This window comes from Macaca nemestrina, chromosome 4, assembly GCF_043159975.1.
Source record: "Macaca nemestrina isolate mMacNem1 chromosome 4, mMacNem.hap1, whole genome shotgun sequence".
NCBI classification, from domain to species: domain Eukaryota; kingdom Metazoa; phylum Chordata; class Mammalia; order Primates; family Cercopithecidae; genus Macaca; species Macaca nemestrina.
Window position 1 is genome coordinate 74,216,908 of NC_092128.1, and position 24,234 is coordinate 74,241,141.

General features: G+C 41.0%; 2 protein-coding genes across 19 annotated transcripts in view; one reads left to right on the top strand and one right to left on the bottom strand.

The window, feature by feature from the left end:
• Nucleotides 1-10,525, bottom strand: part of LOC105475528 (sarcoglycan epsilon) — a 71,336-nt gene extending 60,811 nt beyond the window's left edge. For 12 of the 18 annotated variants that reach the window (XR_011622149.1, XR_003016663.2, XM_071094847.1 and 9 more), the window contains exon 1: nucleotides 10,352-10,525. Coding sequence is in view for 13 of the 18 variants with exons in the window: in XM_071094847.1 (XP_070950948.1) it covers nucleotides 10,352-10,460 (109 nt within the window). In the remaining 5 variants the exon portion in view is untranslated. The remainder of the gene's footprint in view (nucleotides 1-10,351) is intronic. The other 6 variants (XM_071094846.1, XM_024790947.2, XM_011730862.2 and 3 more) reach the window with 2 other exon arrangements.
• A 174-nt stretch (nucleotides 10,526-10,699) lies between these two features.
• LOC105475531 (paternally expressed 10) lies at nucleotides 10,700-24,003 on the top strand. The gene is given in 3 exon segments (XM_011730865.2): nucleotides 10,700-10,954; nucleotides 17,645-18,816; nucleotides 18,819-24,003. Coding segments are annotated over 3 exon segments (2,352 nt in total). The 5' UTR covers nucleotides 10,700-10,949; the 3' UTR covers nucleotides 19,994-24,003.
• The last annotated feature ends 231 nt before the right edge of the window (nucleotides 24,004-24,234 follow it).

A 24,234-nucleotide genomic window follows, 5' to 3' on the forward strand; every position in this document is an offset into this window, starting at 1 on the left:
TCTCTGTGCCTCATCTGGAATAGAATAGTATCCATATCAGTGACAAACCGTTGAGTATTAAATGACATAATATATTTAAGAACTTTAGAAGAATGCCTAGCATATAGTGATGTCCCCCCAAAATAAAAACTATTATTACATTTACTCTTCATCTAATTTGAAGAAAATGTTGGATTTCCTTAAATACAATCATTTTAAAAAACACATCTTCAAATGAAAAAAAAAAACTGTCATCACTACAGGTGGCATTATATAATAATACAGCACTCTCACTTTTTCCACAATCATGACACATGTGAAAAATGATATTCTATAGAAATATATTATAGAGTCAACAGTAGAGGCTACTCAGAAGAGGCAACAGTCATACCAAACTCTACTACATGGTTGCCCAAGGGCTAAAAAGATGGCAACTCAGCCAGTCCTCATTCTCTGCACTCAGCCAAGTTGAGGGCTGCAGTTTAACCCTTTTTAGGGAAGCCTGATGTAATAAGATATGAATTACATTGATATTTATATTCTGACTCTCATAAGCTTTTAGATATTTATTTAGAGGAAACAATGCAACAAAAGCAAAAAGTTATGTGTGAGCAAGACTCAACTGCATTAATCACAATATCAAAATTGAGTGGAAAGTTAAACGTTCAATATAAGAAGTGCTGGTTTGACAGAATAGTTATTGGAGAAGGGAAAGTTCCTCACTTCTCTTGGTATTTTCTGCTCCTTTGCTCAAATAGCCAGAGAAGATAAGTTTGGGTTTCCACTCATGGGAACAGTACTATATCTCAGATGAAATAGGAACACCAGTGGGAACTTTAACAAAAACAATGCACATAAGCAACAGTTACATGCACCATTACAATTTAATGTCCTTATTTGCACAATGTTGGACTATTGTGAGAATAATACAATTAGTGAAAAGCAGAATAAAAAACAGTATAAAGGCAATGTAAAATCTAGTGTAATAGTGCAATCTAGTGGAAAAGGATTAAAAAGCCAAGTGTAGGAGCTGTTGGGTTAGGGATATAAAGCTGCAGGAAAAATTTCTGTTCACAGTAAAAAATACAACAACACTCATGATCTTTCCAACTAAGTAACCTCTAAAGAAGAAATATCCTCATATTGGATGTTTGCTTTAAATTGTTATTAATTTTCTTAATTATAAAAATCCATACATTCTCATTGTACTATGATACATTCCAATAGTATAAACAGGAAGATACAAAATATAAACGTTCTCTCTCATATCCCTGTTGCCATCCCACCAATGTCACTGCCTAGCGTATCTACTCTTAATCGTCTTGGCATCTTTCCATATTCTATGTGTATACACACAAAACACATACCATGCTCTTTTTTGCATAATATGATCACATTTTCACTTAGAATATATCTTGAACATGTTTACATGATAGCACATTTTAAGGCTACATCGTTTTCTGCTGTGTCTCAATCATAATTTATTTATCATCACCTCAAACTAAGCTTGTCCAAACTAGGACCCATAATCTTTCCCTTAAAAACTGATCCCATTCGAGCCTTCTTCATCCTGTGTGTGGCACCACCATCTGTCCTCACGTAGATGACAGAAATCTGGAAATCATCCTTGAAATCTTCTCCTGACAAACTTAGCACCAAATTCAATGCAACACTCACTCCTGTTGTTTTTTACCCCCTAAAATATCTCTCCTATCTTCATCTCCCCATCACCACCCTAGCCCACAAGGTCATCATCTCTATCTTCAATTACTAAAGGAGCCTAACCAGTCTACAACAAGCTATTCTGATCCCTCCAACCCTTTCCTCACAAACAGCTAAAGTGCTCTTTTTGAAATGCAGATCTGATCATGTCCTGGTTAAATCCCTGCAAAGATTTTCCCATTGCTCTTAGTATAAAGATTAAACCCTTTAAGGCTGTCTACCAGGTTCTGCAAAATTTGTTCCTTGATCTCCTCACTAGCCTCATTTAACATTGTGCTCACCCTTCTCTTTCTGCCCCAACTCCACTGGACGTCTTTTAGCACTTTCTGTTTACCATATTAAACCTGCCCCAGGCCCTCTACAGAGGTCTTCCTTTTACCTCAAATATACCGTCCCTCCTTACTAATATTTACTCATCCTTAAGATCTGAGTGCTTCCTTGGAAAAGCCTTCCTTAAACCCCCTATCCGGCCAAATCCTCTACTTACAAGTTCTAGTCATGTTTGTAGCACTTACCATAGTTTTAAGGGCACATCTATATGTGTAAATGTTTGATTAATCAACTAATCTTGAAAAAAAAAACCCTGTCCTTTGTCAACCCCACTAGTGTAAAAAGTTCCATGATAGCTGAGCTGTGTATTCCCCAGCATCCAGCGTGGGGTCTCAAAACTAGTCAACACTCAAAAAAATGAATGAATAAAGGAATTACTGGCCAGGTGTGGTGGCTCACACCTGTAATCCCAACACTTTGGGAGGCCAAGGTGGGAGGATCACCTGAGGTCAGGAGTTCAAGACCAGCCTGGCCAACATGGTGAAACCCTGTCTCTACTAAAAATACAAAAAATTAGCTGGGCCTGGTGGCGGGTGCCTGTAATCCCAGCTACTTGAAAGGCTGAGGCAGGAGAATCGCTTGAACCCGGGAGGCGGAGGTTGCAGTGAGCCAAGACCACACCATTGTACTCCAGCCTGGGCAACAAGAACAAAACTCTGTCTCAAAAAAAAAAAAGAATTACTAATTAGTAAAGATAACCAGGATTTTTTCTAGTTTTTTTCATTATGATTATCAATACTATAATAAAAACCCTTATCTGTATCTTTGAGCACCTTCATCATTATATCTGTAAGCTAGACTTCTAGCAGTAAAATGGTTAGACAAAAAATAATGTACATTTCAAATTCTGATAAGCATGTGTAGTAATCTGTTCTGTTTCTACTTCTGCAGTACTGGTGTTTCATGAGAATCAACCCTGTAGCTACAGAAAATAAAAGATGTTAAAAGTGCTACACTGATTAACTATTTCATAGAAGAGAAAAGCCAATGTCATTTTACTGCACAGCAAGAAACATGAATTTGCTAAGAAGGAGAAATAAAAAACCTCAGTGCTATTTTTTCTCTTATTTTGCTTTCCAGGGTAAAAGAGCAACTATCCTTGTATGCATACTGCTGAAGAAATAGGTAACAAATATTCCACTTTAACTGCGGTAAGAAAAATACTGTGATCTCTTCTTTCAAATTTGCACTGAACCCCAAATCTCCATAATAATTCAAGTGGTGACCCGACAAATGAGTGAAAAGCTAAAGAATGGGAAAGAATTTATACCAGACTGCCTAACTCCTATACATTTTTTAAATGAGCGGCTTCATTTATCAGAAAAGAAAGTCTGCGTACATGTCACAACAGATGCCGTGGCGATTCCCGTGGTACAGGATGCCAAAGATCTATTCCAAAAAATTGATTAGTCTAAGACAATTAAATACAAAGTGAAATGTACTAAACACGAGAGGTTTTTAAATAATAAAATGCACTTAAACTGCTATTGCATAAACGTTGCATAAAAATTCTTAGATAAAGATACAAAAAAAAAAAAAATTCTACCAAAGAGTGACCAAAGAAGAAAACAGCACTGTGGCTTTTACTAACATATTGTTTCCAAGAATATAACAATAATCATGCCAGCACCTAATGTTTCGAGGCTACCTATTTATTTCCTAAGGTAACATCTTTAAGTTTTAAAATGTAAACACAGGATTATTACTTCCAAAGCAGGGGAGCCGGAGCCAGAGCAAGCAAGCACTGCATTCAAGGAATTACAAGTAGCCACCTGTAGACCAGCTGAGCGTTGACAAGCCAGAAACTCATCTTTGAGCTTTTCTGTCTCGGAAATATGAACTCAGCCCAAGAACGCCCGTGGCATCTTCAACAACAGGGATGCAAGCCATCGTAAATTGCTGTTTGCATTATTACAATCCCACAAAAGTGCACAGGGCCCTTTTATAAAAGAGAAAATAAGGAAAAGAGAAAGTTGTTCAACATTAGAAATATACTTCATACAGTCAGAGTGAAAGTGACTGCATTTCTGACCTAACAACTGGAGTGGAGGAGAAAATTCTAAGCGTGAGGCAGAAGTGAAAGCTGCAGGGAAAAGTTAGAAAATATGACACAAGAATTTTTCTATCATTCCTTCACCTCTCTCATTGGACTTCTTAGTTTGCAAGAACTAGAAACTCCAGGGTATAAAAATAGCTTCCGTGGAATCCAAAACTACTCACAAAAGGGGTCCTGTAAGGAAGTCTTATATACTCCACAAATTCATTTTAAGAAATCGTATTTTCAAAGTTCGATATAGTAACCAAATAAACAATCAATAGGCAGATCACCATACAGGAAAGAAAAATCTGCCTCAAGACATGTTTGAGATACTAAGAATGTGCCCTTAAGCCAGGCAGAAACCAGGCTAACCTGAAACGGACAGAAGTTAAAAACATTTGATAAAAATATTTTATTTTGCTATGTAAAAGCTAAAAATTTTAACTGTTAAGTTTTGTAGGGAGATATATCACAAGGGAGGGGAGGTTGCAGAAGGGACCCTATTTCCCTCTGGAGAAGTGGCAGCTGAGCCCCAGCAGCCAGCCTGCCCCCTCTAGCCCTAGGTACCCTCGGCATCCACGGTCACTCAGCCTCAGTAGCCTGCTCGGACAGAGCAAGAAATTCCAGGAAAGAGTAATTCTAGGAAGCAAATTAAGCAAGTTAAGACACTTTGCAGGGGGAAAAGGAATCTTTCATTTTCTTCTCAGGTTTTCATGTTTGAAATAGAATGGGAGAGATAGGAGGGTGTGTGTTAAATTATCCTGTTGCAGCTATTTTCAAGCTGTAAGAAATGAACTTGCAACACACAGGGCTATTTAGACAGTTTATCAGAAAAAATAAAATGTTCTCATCACAAATGTCTTTCAGGTGAACACTAAAATGTTATCATGGCCTTCAAGTTAAATATTCATTGCAAGAAAGGTGAATATTTCCGATATTTAAAGAACAGAATAAATAAAGTTGATTGTTTTGTTGAGCTGCAATGTTAGGAAGGCCTCATGTTGAAATCTATCTGTACCTTTAACCCACCAATGCTAGTTCTACTTTCCAAAGCAAACATCAGAGAGTTCATGTTGACTGTTTAGTCTTATCAAGTTAAACACTTCCAGACCCTGTGAAGATACCTCCCATGACAGGATTGCCAGACCCTTCAACATCCCCATGGACTGTTCTGGAAGTTGTCTAATTTGTCAAAATCTCTCTTTAAATGTGACAGCCAGAAATGGACACAATACTACAGGTGTGGTTGATTAGAGCAGGGTACTATTAATGTTTGTGACATATGGACACTATACTATTACCAGAAGCTAACTAATTTTTTTTCTTTTGCAACCACCTCATGCCACTGGTTCATATTAACCTTCATTTTCCTAAAGAACTGTCACCATACAAAGTCATTTTCATACTTTCATACCAATGAATTATGATGCATTTACTACTATAAAATATTCTTTGCTTTCAGCACAGCATTGCAGCCAACTTAAAAACCATGTTAACTCTAAATTGTTATCAATTTCTAACAGCTATCCCTTTTCAATTCATCCTTGGATTTTAAAGCAAGCCTCCTAGATCTTCATGCAACTCATTCATACAAATGCTGAGGAAGAGAAAACTCAGGGCAAAGGCTTATGATCCTTAACCAGGGATAATACCCTGACCCAAACCCAAGAACACATACACCTCGCCGGTGCTGGTTCAGTCTGCCTCCCGCTCACACAGAAATACTGTTAATTAATCTGCACACCACCTCATACACAAGAACATCCTGTATCCTTGACAAATGCTTTGCAGACAGCAGGATTAACTTACCTTTCAAAACAAAGTGTAAGAAATCTATACATATTAAAATTGTAATTATATAAAAATATTTATGTATACAGAACAAAGACTAGAAGGGATACAACATCAATGGAAATGGTTGTTCCAGTGTCAGGCTGTGGAAACTGGAGGTTTGTTTTTTTACTTAATACTGTCTTTAATACGGTTACATTGTTTACAAAATTTAAAACACTGGGAATTATGAAGAGAGAATTTATCTTGGAAGCAATCCATGTGTAACAGCATTTAAGAGCACTGAGACTCTATCTGATCCTACCAACATGAAAACTTGAATCAGAAACATATTCATTGGAAAAGACTTGTTGATACCTAGAAACATTGGCTTTTTCTTCTTCATTTTTTGTTTGTTTGTTTGTTTCTTGTACTGCTACATTATGCTTAATATTTCTGGAAATCAGGGAGATAACAGACTGGAGAACTGGATTCCGAAGTTTAGAAAAAGCCTAAATGGAGTGTGTATTAGTCTATGTATGCCCCTCACATATGTCTGTCTGTCTGTCTGTCTGTCTGTCTCTGCTGGGGAGGTTGAGAGGGATAGAAAGAAAGCAGTCATCATATTGACATTTCTGTGAAGCTCTGGACTAAAATGGAGTGAAGTGTAAAAGCGATCTCCCCTCCAGCCCAAGAATTTCTAACAAACACATAAACCCATATCATCAATTCCCCTAGAGTCATTTCTTTACACCGAGAGTAGGAAATAAGTGTTAGAATATGCATTTGGGTGTTTAGAGAATATGGAAGGGTGAATTTTAAGGAAAGGATTATTCGAGTAGAGTACGGATAATTAGCAAAAAAGAAAAAGGAAGAAGGCAGGTGGGTATTTTGGAGACAATGTGATCTATAAATATTGCACTTATTAGAATAAGAAACAATCTGAATATTTGACTTGGGAATTTTTTTTAACAAGTCAGGATTTCTTCACTGCTTCCATATTTTGTGTACTGCACGATTTTCACCAGTGGAAAACTAATGTTGGAAACTGGATACATGTTATCTTTATTTCTTTGAAGTTGTCTCTAACCAGTTTTTTCTGGTGCTGTCCCTTATTTTCAATGTCTGTGAGACAAGTGAAAATGCCACTTTGCTTAGAAATGCAATTTGTCCACCATACTATAGGTTAAGCAAAATACATGAAGCAAATCAACAGCTTTTAGATTTATGGCAAACTGTTGTAAAAATGGATAAAATGTTCAATACAAAGTCCACTTACTCTTTGACAACTGGAAATTCTACTTTGCTTAGAAATAAATTTTCCCTACCATACTAGAACTTAAGCCAAATACAGGTGGTAAGTCAGCAGGTTCGTAAATCCATAGCAATTGTCATTAAAAATGAATAAAGTGTCCAAATAGAAAATCCAGTTATTATTTGACAACTGAAAATTTAACTTCACTTAGAAATATATTTTCTCTATCATATTAGAAATTAAGCCAAATACATGTAATAAGTCAGCAGATTCACAGATCTATAGCAAATTGTCATTAAAAAGGGGTAAAATGTCCAAATAGAAAAAGTGCAATTACTCTTTCACAAGTGAAAATTCCAGTTCGTTTTGAAATAGTTTTTCTAAAACCCTAGAACTTAAGCTAAATACATAAGGTAAATTCAACAGCTTTATAAATACATGGCAAATTTTCATTAAATGGGTAAAATATCCAAAGAGAAAGTCTAGTTATTATCTAACAAGTGAAAATCCCACTTTGTTTTGAAATACAATTTTCTTACCCTACTAGAAGTTAAATATAGGTGTTAAATCAACAGCTTCGTAGATCTACAGCAAACTCTCATAAAAATAGATAAAATGTCTAAATACAAAGCCCAGTTATTATTTGATAAAATAAATAATATGCATTAACTCCTCTTTGCTGTATATGCAACCCTGTGCAAAATGGGCAGAAATAGTCAACACCAGGAATAAATATCTGAGAAAATCCAAAATTCACGTAGATATTAAATATCCAAAATATGTTTAAAGTTCTTATCTATTAATTTTGTTTTATTTTTGGTTTTGAAAGTTTTTGTTGTTCTAGACAACACAAAAATGTTGCCGAAAGTATTGCTCTATTAATGTTATCTTTCTGTTTTATTTCTAATATTGTTTTGTTTTTTGGATAACAAGAAGATTTTATCTAAATTACTTATTCATTGATGCTGTTTTTTCCCTTAGAAAATTCTATTTCTAAGCAAAGTGAAAATATTTTCATATGTAAAAGAATAAAAAAAACTATAATATGTTAGAAACAGTGAGACCAGAGAAAATTCTTCTCAGTTTTCTGGTTTTAAATATTTATGTACTAACGTTGTTCATTTACAATTTTAATTAAAAAATTAATTACTATTATTTCCTTGAAAGAAAGCTCTGCAAACTTAATGTTATTTAACATTTAAAGGCTCTTTGGAAAGAAAATAATCGAAAAGAATTAATTTGATCTTGTTTTTAACATTTAGAAAGTATCTGCAATCCTATGAAAAATATTTACGGTATAGATACCTATATATGCATAGAGAACGACTGAAAAAGCAGACTCTATAATGTTTACTGGTGTTATTGCAGGGTGAAGAGGTTACAGGTGACCTTTTCTTCTTTAGAGTTTTCTAAGGTTTTCTCTCCTGAATTTTGTACAATACCTGAAATTACTTTTATTACGGTAAAATACTAATTACGTTTTTTTTAAAAAAAAGTCCTGGTTAACATTTTGAAAGAAAAAATCAAATTGGTTCGAACTTGTTCAAACTTTCAAAGTCTTAAGATGGAGTTTTGAACTTTAATTTTTCCTACTTTTCATCTATACTGGTTTTAAATCTCAATTTTTAGAAAAATAATGTCTCAGTTAACTAGGTGAAGTAACTTTCGAATTTAAACAAACAAAACTGCTAAGAATTTGACAGCGGTCATCAGAACAGTACTCTACCAAGCATAAGAAATCCTGGAATTATTCTATCTTGCAGAAGAGAGTGAATATCCTAAAGATTAAATTAAAAGGCACTTCTAAAAAGTGTAATTGTGTTCACCCAACTTCCTAGGAAAATGTCTTTGTTAAAAAGCTGCATTTCCTTCATTCATATTCCGGATAGTGGATATTTTATCTCTAATGAAAAGTAAAATCTCAGGAAATGGGCTCCAGTTTTGTTTATTCCTAGAAAGGCTCGCTTTTAAAGTGCGGTGTCTGCAACGTTGTTACGACAATAAGTCAAATTCTTATTGATCCTCCAAGTATAAAATAATCCGTAGCAATGTTACTAAAATGTGCTCAATTTTGCTCTTCAAATATGAAAGCGTTTCATCTGTGTTTCAGAAACCTAACTCAGCTGTAGACAATTTGGTTTTCCCTTTTAACTTAAATTTGTTTTACTAAGATCATCAACAGATTGTCAGTTTCCCAAGCGCCTAACACTGAGGCGCTTAGATGGGAACCCGCGTTAAGGTTTTATTTAGCATCCTTCCTCATCAGTATTTTAGCGTCTTATCAGCCACTGCAATTTTCCCTGACATAAAATATATATGTTGATAGTACAAATGCACGCAAATATTTGTGGCTGAATCTCGGCAACCCGCTGGAAAGGATTAAACGTGCGGTTGCCGTGACTAAACGCATTCATTCACCCTACAAGATTTAGGAAAATGTAACGTTGCAGGGGAAGCAAGATCTCTGTGTAAACCTCGTAATCGCCACCAAAAGTCCGTAGCTGTGAGCCTCCGAAGCCCGCCAAACACAGTGGAAGCATCCACAGCTGTTTTAAATTGGTTTTGGTTTCTGGAAATAGCGCACTTGGTGCGGCAGCATCTCTGGCTTCCAGCCGGGGTTAACCCTGACCTGAACGCCCTGTGTAGTTCCCAGCATCTCACGATTCCGCTTCCCTGCTCCGTAAAACCGAAGAAAACCGAGATTTCCGCCACCGAGAAATGGACTTAGCAAGAGGGGGAAATTCGGTGTTTTAAATGTCAAATTGTTGTGTTCTCTATCACGATCAAGAAAAGGAGAAAAGATGTGTTTGTGTAGCGGGGACGCAGATTGACACCCATTTCCTTTGGCTCGCATCCCGGCCGCAGAGCCCAATCGCGGGGAAACGGCCCCCCCAGAAAAACAGGCAACGACCCCCAGCTCTTTGCTGCAGGGATCGGGAGAGGACTACCCTGGGGCTGGGCGGGGAGGGGGATGTTGGGAACGGGAATTGGAGATGGAATTTCTGCGCCCGCAGAGCAGGGAGGGGCCCGCGGGGGCGCCGAGAGGAAAAAAGGCCAGGGGTCAAGCCTGGGAAGAGAGAAGCTGGGCCGGGAAAGTGGGGTACAGGGCGTACTGAAGGAGGGGTACGGTGGGGTCCGGGACAGAAAGAGAGGCTGGTGCCCAAAGGGCGCGCCCAGGCGCCCGGAACCCGAGCGGGGGATGGGGAGGCGGCGGCCTGTTGGCCCCGGGTCCTCCACGTCGCGCGCAGGCCACTAACCTGTCAGCAAGAATGTGCCAGTGGTCGCGGGGCTCATCCTGCGTGTCCCCCGACCCTGTCCCGTCCAAGCACAGGGGTCTCCCAGCTCCCACCACCGGGGCAATTGCATTCTTGGCCTGGCTAGGCCGTCCGTCCTCGATTCTCCCCTCCCCTCCCTTTCTTCTTCCCTCCCAGCTTGGCCAGTTCAGCATCAGCATCCCGCACCCCCTCGGTAATCCCGTACTCCCTCTAGCGGCGGGCCACTGTAGTGTTGCCACCGCCCCCACCCCCATCCCCCATCCCCCGCACCCCCCTCCACCCCCTAGCCCGCGGAGCACGCTGGGATTTGGCGCCCCCCTCCTCGGTGCAACCTATATAAGGCTCGCAGTCTGCGCTCTTGGTACACGCGCTTCAACTTCGGTTGGTGTGTGTCGAAGAAACCTGACTGCGCCCTGAGGAGAACAGCGGAGAAGGTCCACCAAGCCTGGCGAAAGGTCCACTGAGCGGGCTGTCGTCCGGAGCCACTCCGGGCTGCGGAGCACCCAGTGGAGACCGCGCCTGGCTCAGGTGTGGGACCCCATCCTTCCTGCCTTCGCAGAGGAGTCCTCGCGTGGTGAGTATGCGGTGAGGACGTTTTTTTTTAAAGATCACGTTCATTCCCCGTGCTTATCGGGAGCTGCGGGAGATAGAGTAGCACCCCAGAATGTCTCCACGCAAACCTTGTCACGCCTTCACTGGCTGTACCCCAAAACAAATGGGGAAAACAAGCCTTCAAGGCTTGGGTTTCCAGGACCAAGTCCAGATATGGGCTATAGAGAGAGATGAGCTGCGGACAGTGATGAGCTGCAGACGGTCAGGAGCTACAGATCGATTTGCAATTTGCTCTTCAAATGCGCTACCAAGTGCCATGCTTTACAAACTGATAAGCGCTTCAAATGCGCTACAAAACTGGCGCTTCAGATGCGCTACAAGCACGCTTCACGCGGGCGACAAACTGATGGGCGCTACAACTGGCGCTTCATTGCGCTACAAACTGATGGGCGCTTTATGTGCCACAAACTGATGGATGGGCGCTTCAGTGGCGCTACAATCCCGAACGAGGAGCAGCGATATAGGAGCTGCAGACAGAAAACTGAATTGCGCTTTACACGCGCTGCAAAATCTGAGCTGCAGAAGAGTAGCACTACAAAAACGCTACAAAAACGATGCGATTAGCCAGCCCGAAGACAGCGCTTCATTGCGCTCCGAGGCACATGAACTGCAGAGGTACATGAGCTGCGGAACAATTCACACCTAAAATGCACTACAAAGTGGTAAGAGCTACAGAGGTACAGGAGCTGCAGACTGTGTTTGCGCTACAAATAAAGCAGCCGTAGTGGGACATGAGCTGAGGAGTACAATTCCTCTGTTTTCTTGGAGCAGGACCCCACCCTTTCACCTTTTGGAATGGCTCCCACTCTATTTTTCTGCAGGACGGTTCTCTGCATGATGGTGCTGGTAGACAAAATGGAGCCCTGGGCAAAAATTAGTGTTTAACATTCTGCCCATACCATTCCCGCTATAGCAGTGGAGTGGAGGGGCGCTGATTTGAGTGGAAACGGGAATCTTTTGGTGAGGGCAGAGCAGGCTGCCTGCCTGGTTGTGCTTGATTGAAGTGGCGGTGTAGTTGTGGTGGCGCGAATCAGCGTCCAGCAACAGTTTGTGGAAACTGTGGGTTTGCTGAGTATGGCGGGGGGATTGGATCTGTGGATTGCTCTTGCTGCATGAAATGAATCTGGCTTTGGTGGTTGGTGGGAGGAGTTTGGGAGGGGGGATTCTGGGGGGGGCGTGCAGATACTCTGCAGCCCTGTAGCAGCCAGTCTCAGGCCTGCCCCGCCCATCCTAGCGTGCCTTCTCTGCGGTACTTAGCGCCTCCTCCCACAGCGCCTCCTCAGAGCGCGCCTCCCCTGCAGCGCGCCTTCCCAGAGCGCGCCTTCTAGATGCGGCGTCCTCAGGCCCCTCCTCCCAGCTCCTTAGCGTCTGCCTGCCCAGGCTCCACCTCTCCCTGGCCACCTCATTCTGAGGTGAGCGGCTCAGGCCCCGCCTCTTCCAGGCCCGCCTTTTCTGAGGTGAGCAGCCCAGGCCCCGCCTCCCCAGCCCACCTCCTCACTGCCCAGGCCCCGCCTCTCCCGGGCCCGCCTCCTCTGAGGTGAACTGCCCAGGCCCCGCCTCTCCCCGCCCACCTCCTCTGAGGTGAACTGCCCAGGCCCCGCCTCTCCTGGGCCCGCCTCCTCTGAGGTGAACTGCCCAGGCCCCGCCTCTCCCGGGCACGCCTCCTCTGAGATAAACTGCCCAGGCCCCGCCTCCCCTGGGCCCGCCTCCTCTGAGGTGAGCTCACCCAGATCCCGCCTCCCCCAGGCCCGCCTTCTCTGAGGTGGCCTGCTCAGGCCCCCCCTCTCCAAGGCTTGGCCCCTCCCTAAGCCTGCCTCTGCCGGACTGGCCTATAGCTCCGCCTCCCTCAGAGCCAGCTAGCGCACATGCGCAGTGTGAGCCCTCAGCCCTCCCTTCAGGCCCCTGTCCTCTGCGCCTGCGCACCTTCCCAGCCTGAGCCTGGCTGTACAGCCCCGCCCCCCTGCGGTTTCTCTGCTGTGTCGGTTTTGCTCTTTGGCTACTAGTGTCTACTAGAATAATAAAACAATTAATAATTATAACTGGAATTTATGAGCACTTTTAATATGTGCTTTGCATATATTCAATGACACAATCCCACAATTTAAACTCCTGATAATGGCTTACGAAGGGACCTTGTAAACTGGCATGGCTGGTGCCTCTAACGGCAGTTTAGCCAAATGTATTTACTGCAGATGAAAACCAAAACTTAACAACTTCTTTTTAAAAACTTTAAAAATATTTTCACATTTAAGGTTTTTTTAGAGACACTAGTGGACCTTTTGGAATCCGATGTTTTGGTGGATACAAAATTGGTGCTGTTGGTTTGGCCTCTGAGTGAGGATAAGGCTTTTTTATTTGTGTGCCTATGAAGCTGGTTTTTTTTCTTGCATCTGTAGGTGATTAACCCTAGCCTATTTGCCTATGTATAATAAACTGTGCCTGCACATGGTAGGCATTCATTAAATATGTGTTAAATGATCAGAGTAAATTGGTTTATTCAGTGTCTTGCTTGATGTCTGTAGGTCTCTTCTGATTTGCTCCTTTCCTATGGTGGTCTGCTGTCCTGGGTTGCCTTGTTTGCGTTGTCTCTCACATTTAACAGAATTTTTAAAAGTGTATGTGTTTTTAAACTCCAATAATATAAGCTGTAATTATAATACAAAACAACTAAATTAATTTTAATTATTCCAAATAATTAGCTTTTTTCATAAAAAGCTAGTTATTCCAAATATTAGCTTTTTTCATGAAAAGCTACTTATTCCAAATAATTAGCTTTTTTCATAAAAAGCTAGTTATTCCAAATAATTAGCTTTTTTCATAAAAAGCTAATTTAAATTTGGGGCAAGTCGATTGTTAATGGTACATATTGGTATTAAAGTTTGTGTAATGTTACATAAAGTGGTTACATTACAAAATATAGATTGTTTCAGCTTGCATAAACATCTGTATAAAACAAATTTATAACTGATTCCCAGTAAGATGTACCATATAAGAATTGTGTTTCTAGCTGAATGAAGAAATTTTAAAACCTGGTTCCATATATTACAAATCATGAGCCAGGACTTTGATAGGGGAGGAGCTGGGGGCTTTGGCTCCCAAAAATCTCGTGTCATGTACCCCCGTCCCACAACAAGTACACAATCTATGGAAAATTTGTGCTTATCATAATTACAGCTTTAAGTAATTCCCCCTCCTCTTTGGATATTGTATATTGGCATATTAAAGAGGTTCAAAACAACTGTAATAACATGCATATTAAGAGAATTTGCATTTCATAAATAGTACAAGATAGTAGTAAAAAATTGGACATTTGAAAATATGAAGCAACTAAGAGTTGCTTAATGAGGTGTCATTTCCTAATGGGATGTTTATTTATGGTTTTTGGCTACTATTGCTCTTTGGTGTGTTTGTGGAATAGAAATTTTTCCAAGCTATTATGAAGAGTCAATAATTAACCAAATGTATTTAATTCCTAAAAAGACTAAAACTGAAATTATTATCATGTAAAGATGGCATCTGTCCTAGGCAGCTTGGCTTTATGCAGTTTGTCCTTTTAATTTTTCAGGAATGAGACCTCTTGAACCCTCCCCTCCAATGCAGCCCCTACTAAGGGGGAGTTTAAGGAGCCATACATAGTTCTATAATTCAAATCAAGTAAACTTGCTCCTTGTCCCAGGTTAACTTGTGCTGCCTCAGTCGCTGTTTAAATATTTTTATATGCACTGTTAACCTGCCTGCCCATTACCCTATTACTTTTAATGTATAAACTACTGTTCCCTGGGCAGTTGTCTCTTTTAACGTCCCACCCTAAACTTGCCAACCCTCATGTGAAGGCCTCAGGCTTGTTATTGGCAAAGGTCAGAAGTCTTAAGTGAGTGACCTTGCAGGCTAAAGTAGGCCTTGAATTTGCTTGACCAGCACTACATTAAAAAATAAAAAAGAACGAAATGTCTGGTTGGGGGGGGGTAGGGGGGAGGGCATGCACCTCCAAGTTCCATTGTTGCAGCCCCTCCCATCTTAACTCTGGTCTCTTTTCACTTTTAAAGTACCTTCCTTATATATCAAAAGTATTTGAATTTTTAACACTTATTGATCTTTTATTTCCCTAAACCATGTAGTTTAGGGATTTCCTAATTTGCTGATTTCCTAATGTATTATTATTTCTGTCACATCATTGTTTTTTGCAGATAATGAAACTATCAGACCTGGGCTTCAATAAAGCCCCCCTTAGTGGCCGTGATTAACAAGTGGTCAGGCTGCACCAGGCCATGCTGTGAATGCTCTTTAGGAAGTCTTTTCTCAAGGTTTTGAAGATATTAATGTCTAGATGACAAAAGTGGTACCTTAGTCGCCTTACTTATGCTTATTAGTTGTTTCTTAATGGTACATGAAAACTCCTAATTTAATAAGTAAAAATTGCATTATGTTGTGATGTTATATTGTCAGGGTCACCAATAGAATTGTCTTTAAGGAGTTGGAAATGATACTGGATGTCACAGGTTATGATGTGTTTATTGTATTTTCTAATTTTTTCTAAACTTAAATATTTTATCTTGAATGTCAATTACTTGTTTTTGTAGACTAAGTTACTAAAGTAATTAAGTAGTGGGTTAAAACTATTAAAATGTCACACTACTCCCTGTCTCTTAAAGACCCTGCTTGCTGTATAGCCACTCCTTGGAGAGGCTACACCAACTGCAAAGGACACAGGGAAAGTATCTGTGGGTGGTGACATTGGGGCGTGGGAGGTACCTAAAGGGTTAGGAGTTGGGGAAGAAGGAGCATTTCTTTACAGCCAGGGGCTGGGCATCATATTTAATTACCACTTTCTTTCTTTTTTTTTTTTTTCTTGTACTCTATTGGTTGAAAATAGTAACTTCTCTAATTACCAACTGTGTATCTTTCTGGGCTTATTCTATGTAATTTATTTGGTGTCCGTTTTTGCAGGTAAATCACATAGTATCCAGAGAGGACCAAGTTATGTTTTTAAACTTTTGTTTATTTAAAAGTTTTATAAGCTTTTCAAACTTTCTTTAAAAGTTTTATAAACTTTTCAAACTTTCTTAAAAGTTTTATAAGCTTTTCAAACTTTCTTTAAAAGTTTTATAAACTTTTCAAACTTTCTTTAAAAGTTTTATAAACTTTTCAAACTTTCTTAAAAGTTTTATAAGCTTTTCAAACTTTCTTTAAAAGCTTTATAAACTTTTTAAACTTTCTTTAAAAGTTTTAAACTTTTTAAATTAAAGTTTTTTAAACTTTTTTAAACTTTTACATATTATGTTTTAAACTTTTTATGTATTTAAATTTTCCGAATATGGGACTTGAGATTATTAATAAAATTTAAAATAATTAAATCATTCTAAATGCATTTAACTGTATTTTCAGGAAGTACACAGGCAGACACTGTGTCAGGATTTTTTATGTGTGTGATTTATTGTCATTGCATTCATAATTAGAATGCTTAAACACACACCCTACCCCCACCTCCCCACACACATCCACTCACCCGCAGGAATGCAGCCCTGTCCCACCTTAACATTACAAACGTGCATTTGGGGCTATGCTGACAAACCTTGGTTAAAAACTATGGATTGCAAACTGGTGACCTGCAAGACAAATAAGGCCTTGGATTTGACCAACACAGTGTTGTTAAAAAAGTAAACATCTTTAGGTGGGAAATGCATGCCCATGTTGCTATAGTTGCAGCCCCTCCCTCTTTTAATCCCACTCTCTTCACACAGATAATCACCTTTCTATTTTCTAATTAATAACTTTGTTAATATCAGCTAACCATTATTGAATACTCACTACATAATTTACCTGCACTATTTAATTAAGTCCTCACAATTAGTTTGAGGTATACTATTATTGGGCTTCTTTGAATGCCCCATTTTATAGCTTTTCCTAGGAGGCATCAATTAGTATTTCTTGAATGACTGCATAAATGACAAGGGAAACTGACATACACATATTGCTGCTTAGTGCCATTTCTGTCCCACAGAGAATTTTCTTTGGGGATTTAAATTATGGTCAGAAAAGTAATTTAGGCAGTCCTGTAGTTTTTGTGGTGGTGGTTGTTTGATTTGATAACCAGTTATCTTCTCTGTGGCAGTGAAACAGGGTTGTGACAGTTGGCCACAGTACCCTCCTCCCGCCCACAGGGCTGATGAATACATGCATTGTGATTTTAATACTCCCCTTTTTTTTAATTAGCTTCTATTAGTTGTAGTATTAACTATTTTTGGCCTAGCTTCTTTAGTAACAAAAGTTATTATTTTGGCTTTAATTTGCATAATTGATTTGGTATCTATGTTTGCCTTGAAGTTTCTTCCTCTGTTTCAATACAAAACTACTTGTTTAGAGGGTTTCAACATTCTTTTATAGTTTATAAAGGTAAGCATGCTGTTGATGATGTATTGTTGAATCATAATGAACAGGTGGCCTTTGAGGAAGACAAGGTCATTTGAACATCAAAAAGTAGTTTCCTTTTTGTTATCTCTGGTGCTGATTGATACTTTTCTCTTGAAAGTTTGTTTTCTTTGTTCGCTAATTATTAAAGTAAGTGCATAGAGCAAGGGATAATTTAAATACTAAATCCTTTGTGTCTGCATTTTGCTGCTTTGAATCTATAAGTTGGATTTATACATTTATCTTTATTTACAGAAATAAGCGGATTTTGAAAACAAAAAAAAGAAGGAGTGGAAGAGGGGGCCAGGATCCAGGCCTCCATCCCCACAGAAGTGAAGCTACAGCTGGGAGGTCTCCTCCCACCCCAACCGTCACCCTGGGTCCCGACTGCCCACCTCCTCCCCCTCCCCCTCCCCCCAACAACAACAACAACAACAACTCCAAGCACACCGGCCATAAGAGCGCGTGTGTCCCCAACATGACCGAACGAAGAAGGGATGAGCTCTCTGAAGAGATCAACAACCTAAGAGAGAAGGTCATTAGGCAGTCCGAGGAGAACAGCAACCTGCAGAACCAGGTGCAGAAGCTCACAGAGGAGAACACCACCCTTCGAGAGCAAGTGGAACCCACCCCTGAGGATGATGATGATGACATCGAGCTCCGCGGTGCTGCAGCAGCTGCTGCCCCACCCCCTCCAATAGAGGAAGAGTGCCCAGAAGACCTTCCAGAGAAGTTCGATGGCAACCCAGACATGCTGGCTCCTTTCATGGCCCAGTGCCAGATCTTCATGGAAAAGAGCACCAGAGATTTCTCAGTTGATCGTGTCCGTGTCTGTTTCGTGACAAGCATGATGACCGGCCGTGCTGCCCGCTGGGCCTCGGCAAAGCTGGAGCGCTCCCACTACCTGATGCACAACTACCCAGCTTTCATGATGGAAATGAAGCATGTCTTTGAAGACCCTCAGAGGCGAGAGGCTGCCAAACGCAAAATCAGACGCCTGCGCCAAGGCATGGGGTCTGTCATCGACTATTCCAATGCTTTCCAGATGATTGCCCAGGACCTGGATTGGAACGAGCCTGCGCTGATTGACCAGTACCACGAGGGCCTCAGCGACCACATTCAGGAGGAGCTCTCCCACCTCGAGGTCGCCAAGTCGCTGTCTGCTCTGATTGGGCAGTGCATTCACATTGAGAGAAGGCTGGCCAGGGCTGCTGCAGCTCGCAAGCCACGCTCACCACCCCGGGCGCTGGTGTTGCCTCACGTTGCAAGCCACCACCAGGTAGATCCAACCGAGCCGGTGGGAGGTGCCCGCATGCGCCTGACCCAGGAGGAAAAAGAAAGACGCAGAAAGCTGAACCTGTGCCTCTACTGTGGAACAGGAGGTCACTACGCTGACAACTGTCCTGCCAAGGCCTCGAAGGCTTCGCCGGCGGGAAACTCCCCGGCCCCGCTGTAGAGGGACCTTCAGCGACCGGGCCAGAAATAATAAGGTCCCCACAAGATGACGCCTCATCTCCACACTTGCAAGTGATGCTCCAGATTCATCTTCCGGGCAGACACACCCTGTTCGTCCGAGCCATGATCGATTCTGGTGCTTCTGGCAACTTCATTGATCACGAATACGTTGCTCAAAATGGAATTCCTCTAAGAATCAAGGACTGGCCAATACTTGTGGAAGCAATTGATGGGCGCCCCATAGCATCGGGCCCAGTTGTCCACGAAACTCACGACCTGATAGTTGACCTGGGAGATCACCGTGAAGTGCTGTCATTTGATGTGACTCAGTCTCCATTCTTCCCTGTCGTCCTAGGGGTTCGCTGGCTGAGCACACATGATCCCAACATCACATGGAGCACTCGATCTATTGTCTTTGATTCTGAATACTGCCGCTACCACTGCCGGATGTATTCTCCAATACCACCATCGCTCCCACCACCAGCACAACAACCGCCACTCTATTATCCAGTAGATGGATACAGAGTTTACCAACCAGTGAGATATTACTATGTCCAGAATGTGTACACTCCAGTAGATGAGCACGTCTACCCAGATCATCGCCTGGTTGACCCTCACATAGAAATGATACCTGGAGCACACAGTATTCCCAGCGGACATGTGTACTCACTGTCTGAACCTGAAATGGCAGCTCTTCGAGATTTTGTGGCAAGAAATGTGAAAGATGGGCTGATTACACCAACGATCGCACCTAATGGAGCCCAAGTTCTCCAGGTGAAGAGGGGGTGGAAACTGCAAGTTTCTTACGATTGCCGAGCTCCAAACAATTTTACTATCCAGAATCAGTATCCTCGCCTATCTATTCCAAATTTAGAAGACCAAGCGCACCTGGCAACGTACACTGAATTCGTACCTCAAATACCTGGATACCAAACGTACCCCACATATGCCGCATACCCGACCTACCCAGTAGGATTCGCCTGGTACCCAGTGGGAAGAGACGGACAAGGAAGATCACTATATGTACCTGTTATGATCACTTGGAATCCACACTGGTACCGCCAGCCTCCGGTACCACAGTACCCGCCGCCACAGCCGCCGCCTCCACCACCGCCGCCGCCGCCGCCTCCATCTTACAGTACCCTGTAAATACTTGTCATGTCCTTCAGGATCTCTGCCCTCAAAATTTATTCCTGTTCAGCTTCTCAATCAGTGACTGTGTGCTAAGTTTTAGGCTACTGTATCTTCAGGCCACCTGAGGCACATCCTCTCTGAAACGGCTGTAGAAGGTCAGGGCCACCCTGGACTGGCACACATCCTAAAGCACCATAAGACCTTCAACATTTTCTGAGAGCAACAGAGTATTTGCCAATAAATTAGCTCTCATTTTTCCACCTTGACTGCCAATCTAACTAAAATAATTAGTAAGTTTACTTTCCAGCCAGTCCTGGAAGTCTGGGTTTTACCTGCCAAAACCTCTGTCACCATCTAAATTATAGGCTGCCAAATTTGTTCTTTAACATTTACAGAGAAGCTGATACAAATGCAGGAAATGCTGATTTCTTTATGGAGGGGGAGACAAAGAGGAGGAGGAGGACATGACTTTTCTTGCAGTTTCGGTACCCTCTTTAAATCACTGGAGGACCGAGGCCTTATTAAGGAAGCCAAAATTATCGGTGCAGTATGGAAAGGCTTCCGTGATCCTCTCGCTGCACCCTTAGAAACTTCACCGTCTTCAAACTCCATTTCTGTGGTTCTGTTAATTCTCAAGGAGCAGCAACTTGACTGGTTCTCCCAGGAGCAGGCAAAACCCTTGTAACATGAAACATCTCAGGCTTGAAAAGAAAGTGCTCTCTCAGATGGACTCTTGCATGTTAAGAGTGTGCCTTCACATCGTGGTGCAAATCACATGTACCCAGGACTCCGGCTTTGACATAACACCTTACCATCATCATGCCATAATGGCGTCCACGAAGCATTAAACCTGGTAACCAGAGATTACTGGTGGCTCCAGGGGTGTTAGATGTTCATGAAATGTGACCACATCTCAATTACCTTCGAGGGCTAAAGAATAGCAGATCAAAAGGACTCCAAAATCCCGTACCCAACTCTTAAAAGATTTGTCCTGGTACTTCAGAAAGAATTTTCATGAGTGTTGTTAATTGGCTGGAAAAGCACCAGCTGACGTTTTAGAAGCCTCTATCCATGTGTCTGTCTCCATACGCATCTGGGCATTCCATCTTCAGTCCCCTCATTAGACTGTAGCGTGTTAGGATGTGTGGAGAGAAGAGAAATGATTTAGCACCCAGATTCACACTCCTATGCCTGGAAGGGACATCTTTGAAGAAGAGGAATTAGGGCTGTGGACACTGTCTTGAGGATGTGGACTTCCTTAGTGAACTCCACATTACTTGACGATAACCACTTCAGAAGGATAAGAATCCATGTAATGAAAAGGGTCCCTCTAGAGGATGGAGCTGATGTGAAGCTGCCAATGGATGAAAAGCCTCAGAAAGCAACTCAAAGAACTCAAAGCAACGAACAACACAAGAGTTGTCTTCAGCCCAGTGACACCTCTGGTGTCCCCTGGATGCTTTATGCTAACCTGGGACTGCCTGACTTCCTTTAGCCTGGTCCCTTGCTACTACCTTGAACTGTTTTATCTAACCTCTCTTTTTCTGTTTAATTCTTTACTACTGCCATTGACCCTGCTGCAGGATTTGTATCATGTTCCTGCCTGGTTGCTGAGACTCCATTTTGCTGCCACACACAGAGATGTAACAGGCAGGCTTTAATTGCGAGCGGTGGAAAACAACATGGTGTGTATTTCAAATTGCCTGACGTGAAGAGGAGTCTTAACGGTGAAGTTTCACTTTTCATCAGCATCATCTTTCACATGTTCATTATCATCCACCCTTATTCTTGCATGTTTAAATACTTAAAATTTTTAGTATAATTTTTCGTGTAAGTGTTTTGAAGTGGTGACTAGGCTTTCAAAAATTTCCATTGAATTACAAAGTACTATCCAGTTCTTACTGTTAGAGTTAAACTAAGTAAAAATGATAAGTAACATAGTGTAAAATATTTCTTTACTGTGAAGTTCTTACAATGCTGTGAATGAGAGGCTCCTCAGAACTGGAGTATTTGTATAACGGTTCATCCTGTTCATCTTCAATTTTAACATCATATATAATTTCAATTCTATTAATTGGGCCTTTAAAAATCATATAAAAGGATATAAAATTTCAAAAGAGAAACCTAATTGACTATTTAATCCAAAACAACTTTTTTTTGTTCAATGGAATCAGAAAGCTTGTCAATCACTCATGTGTTTTAGAGTAATTACTTTTAAAATGGTGCATTTGTGCTTCTGAACTATTTTGAAGCGTCACTTCTGTTTACCTCAAGTATCAATTCATCCTCCATACCTTTGAATTCAAGTTGTTTTGTGTCAAATTTACAGTTGTCAATTGATCTTCAAGCTGCAGGGTGCCTAGAAATGGGCCGTTGTCTGTAGCCCTGGCATGTGCACACGGACATTTGCCACCACTGCAAGCAAAAGTCTGGAAAAGTTCCCCAACGACAAGAATGATCAGGGAGAATATGCTGCTGTGGGTTAACAACTCAGAAAGTCCCTGATCCACATTTGGCTGCTTACTAAAGCTTGTGATTAACTTTTTGGCAGTGTGTACTATGCTCTATTGCTATATATGCTATCTATAAATGTAGATGTTAAGGATAAGTAATTCTAAATTTATTATTCTATAGTATTGAAGTTTGGTTAAGTTTCCTTTCACTCAATTGATTTCTTTTGTTGTTAATCAAGTTTATGTTAATTGGATCCTTTAATTTTTTTGGCATTTTCCAACAAAAATGGATTTATTCATAAGAAAGGAAAAAAATCAATGGAATTTGATATCTAAAGAAGTTAGAAAGGGAGCAAAATAAAAAACATAAAGGAGATAGATTATTAAGCAAAATCAATAGCTGAGTTTTTGAAACAAACTGGCAAAATTAATTAATTGACTTTTGGCCCAAATTTACATTGTTAATTAAATCAAGAAGGAAGAAGATCTAAGAGCTCCCATTGATAGGCAAGCCTAGAGAGAACTAGCTAAATTTGTCATGCTAGGATATTGAAACAGAGAAGGTTTACATACATTTATGAAGGGTCAATTTACTTTGGACAGTGAGGTATTTGTCCTAGATAGTGGAAAAAAGGAGAATTAGTCTGATGGAATCATGAAGTAATACAGTGAACTTGCAGGTGCACAAAATAAGAGGGCCACATCTATATGGTGCAGTCTGGAATTCTGTTTAAGTTTGCAGGTACCTCTTGGACATCTGAATTGATCCAGTTGTCATCCACCACAGACATCTCACATCAGATACAGACAGTTCCAAGATTGACAACAGAGAACACCCTGCTGGAAAGACCTGGGCAGAAATGGAGAGCCCTGCGGGAGCCATGTTACATTTTCATCTAAAGAGAGAAGACACATCTGATGAGACTGAAAGTTCTTTGTTGTTTTAGATTGTAGAATGGTATTGAATTGGTCTGTGGAAATTGCATTGCTTTTATTTCTTTGTGTAATCAAGTTTAAGTAATAGGGGATATATAATCATAAGCATTTTAGGGTGGGAGGGACTATTAAGTAATTTTAAGTGGGTGGGGTTATTTAGAATGTTAGAATAATATTGTGTATTAGATATCGCTATAAGTGGGCATGTGTACTTACTTGTGACCCTTTACCCTGTAATTGCTATCCTTAAAGATTTCAAATAACTCAGAGGGAACTGCAGGGAGACCAACTTATTTAGAGTGAATTGGACATGGATAAAAACCCTAGTGGGAGAAAGTTCAAAGGTGATTAGATTAATGGTTTAATAGAGGATGAGTGCCCTTTGATAAATTACTGCTAGAATGAAATTATCAATGATGGATGGTAAATTTTCATGGAAGTTATAAAAGTGATAAATAAAAACCCTTGCTTTTACCCCTGTCAGTAGCCCTCCTCCTACCACTGAACCCCATTACCCCTACCCCCTCCTTCTAACTTTATTGCTGTATTCTCTTCACTCTATATTGCTCTCTATTTGCTAATATTGCATTGCTGTTACAATAAAAATTCAATAAAGATTTAGTGGTTAAGTGCAAACTGTGTCCTGATCATTTCAGCATCTACCAGCATCGAGGCAATGGGGTGGGGTAGGGTGGGGAAGGCTGAGAGAGTAGGGAGGGTGGGAGAGGCTACAAGTGGGGATAGTAGAGTAGGGTGGGGCTGTGGGGAGGGTGGGATTGTGGGAAGGGTGGGGAGGTGGGAGGTAGGAGGGTGAGTAGGATAGGGGTGGAATTGAGTTTGGGATAGTGGGGTGGTGGTATAAAGAAC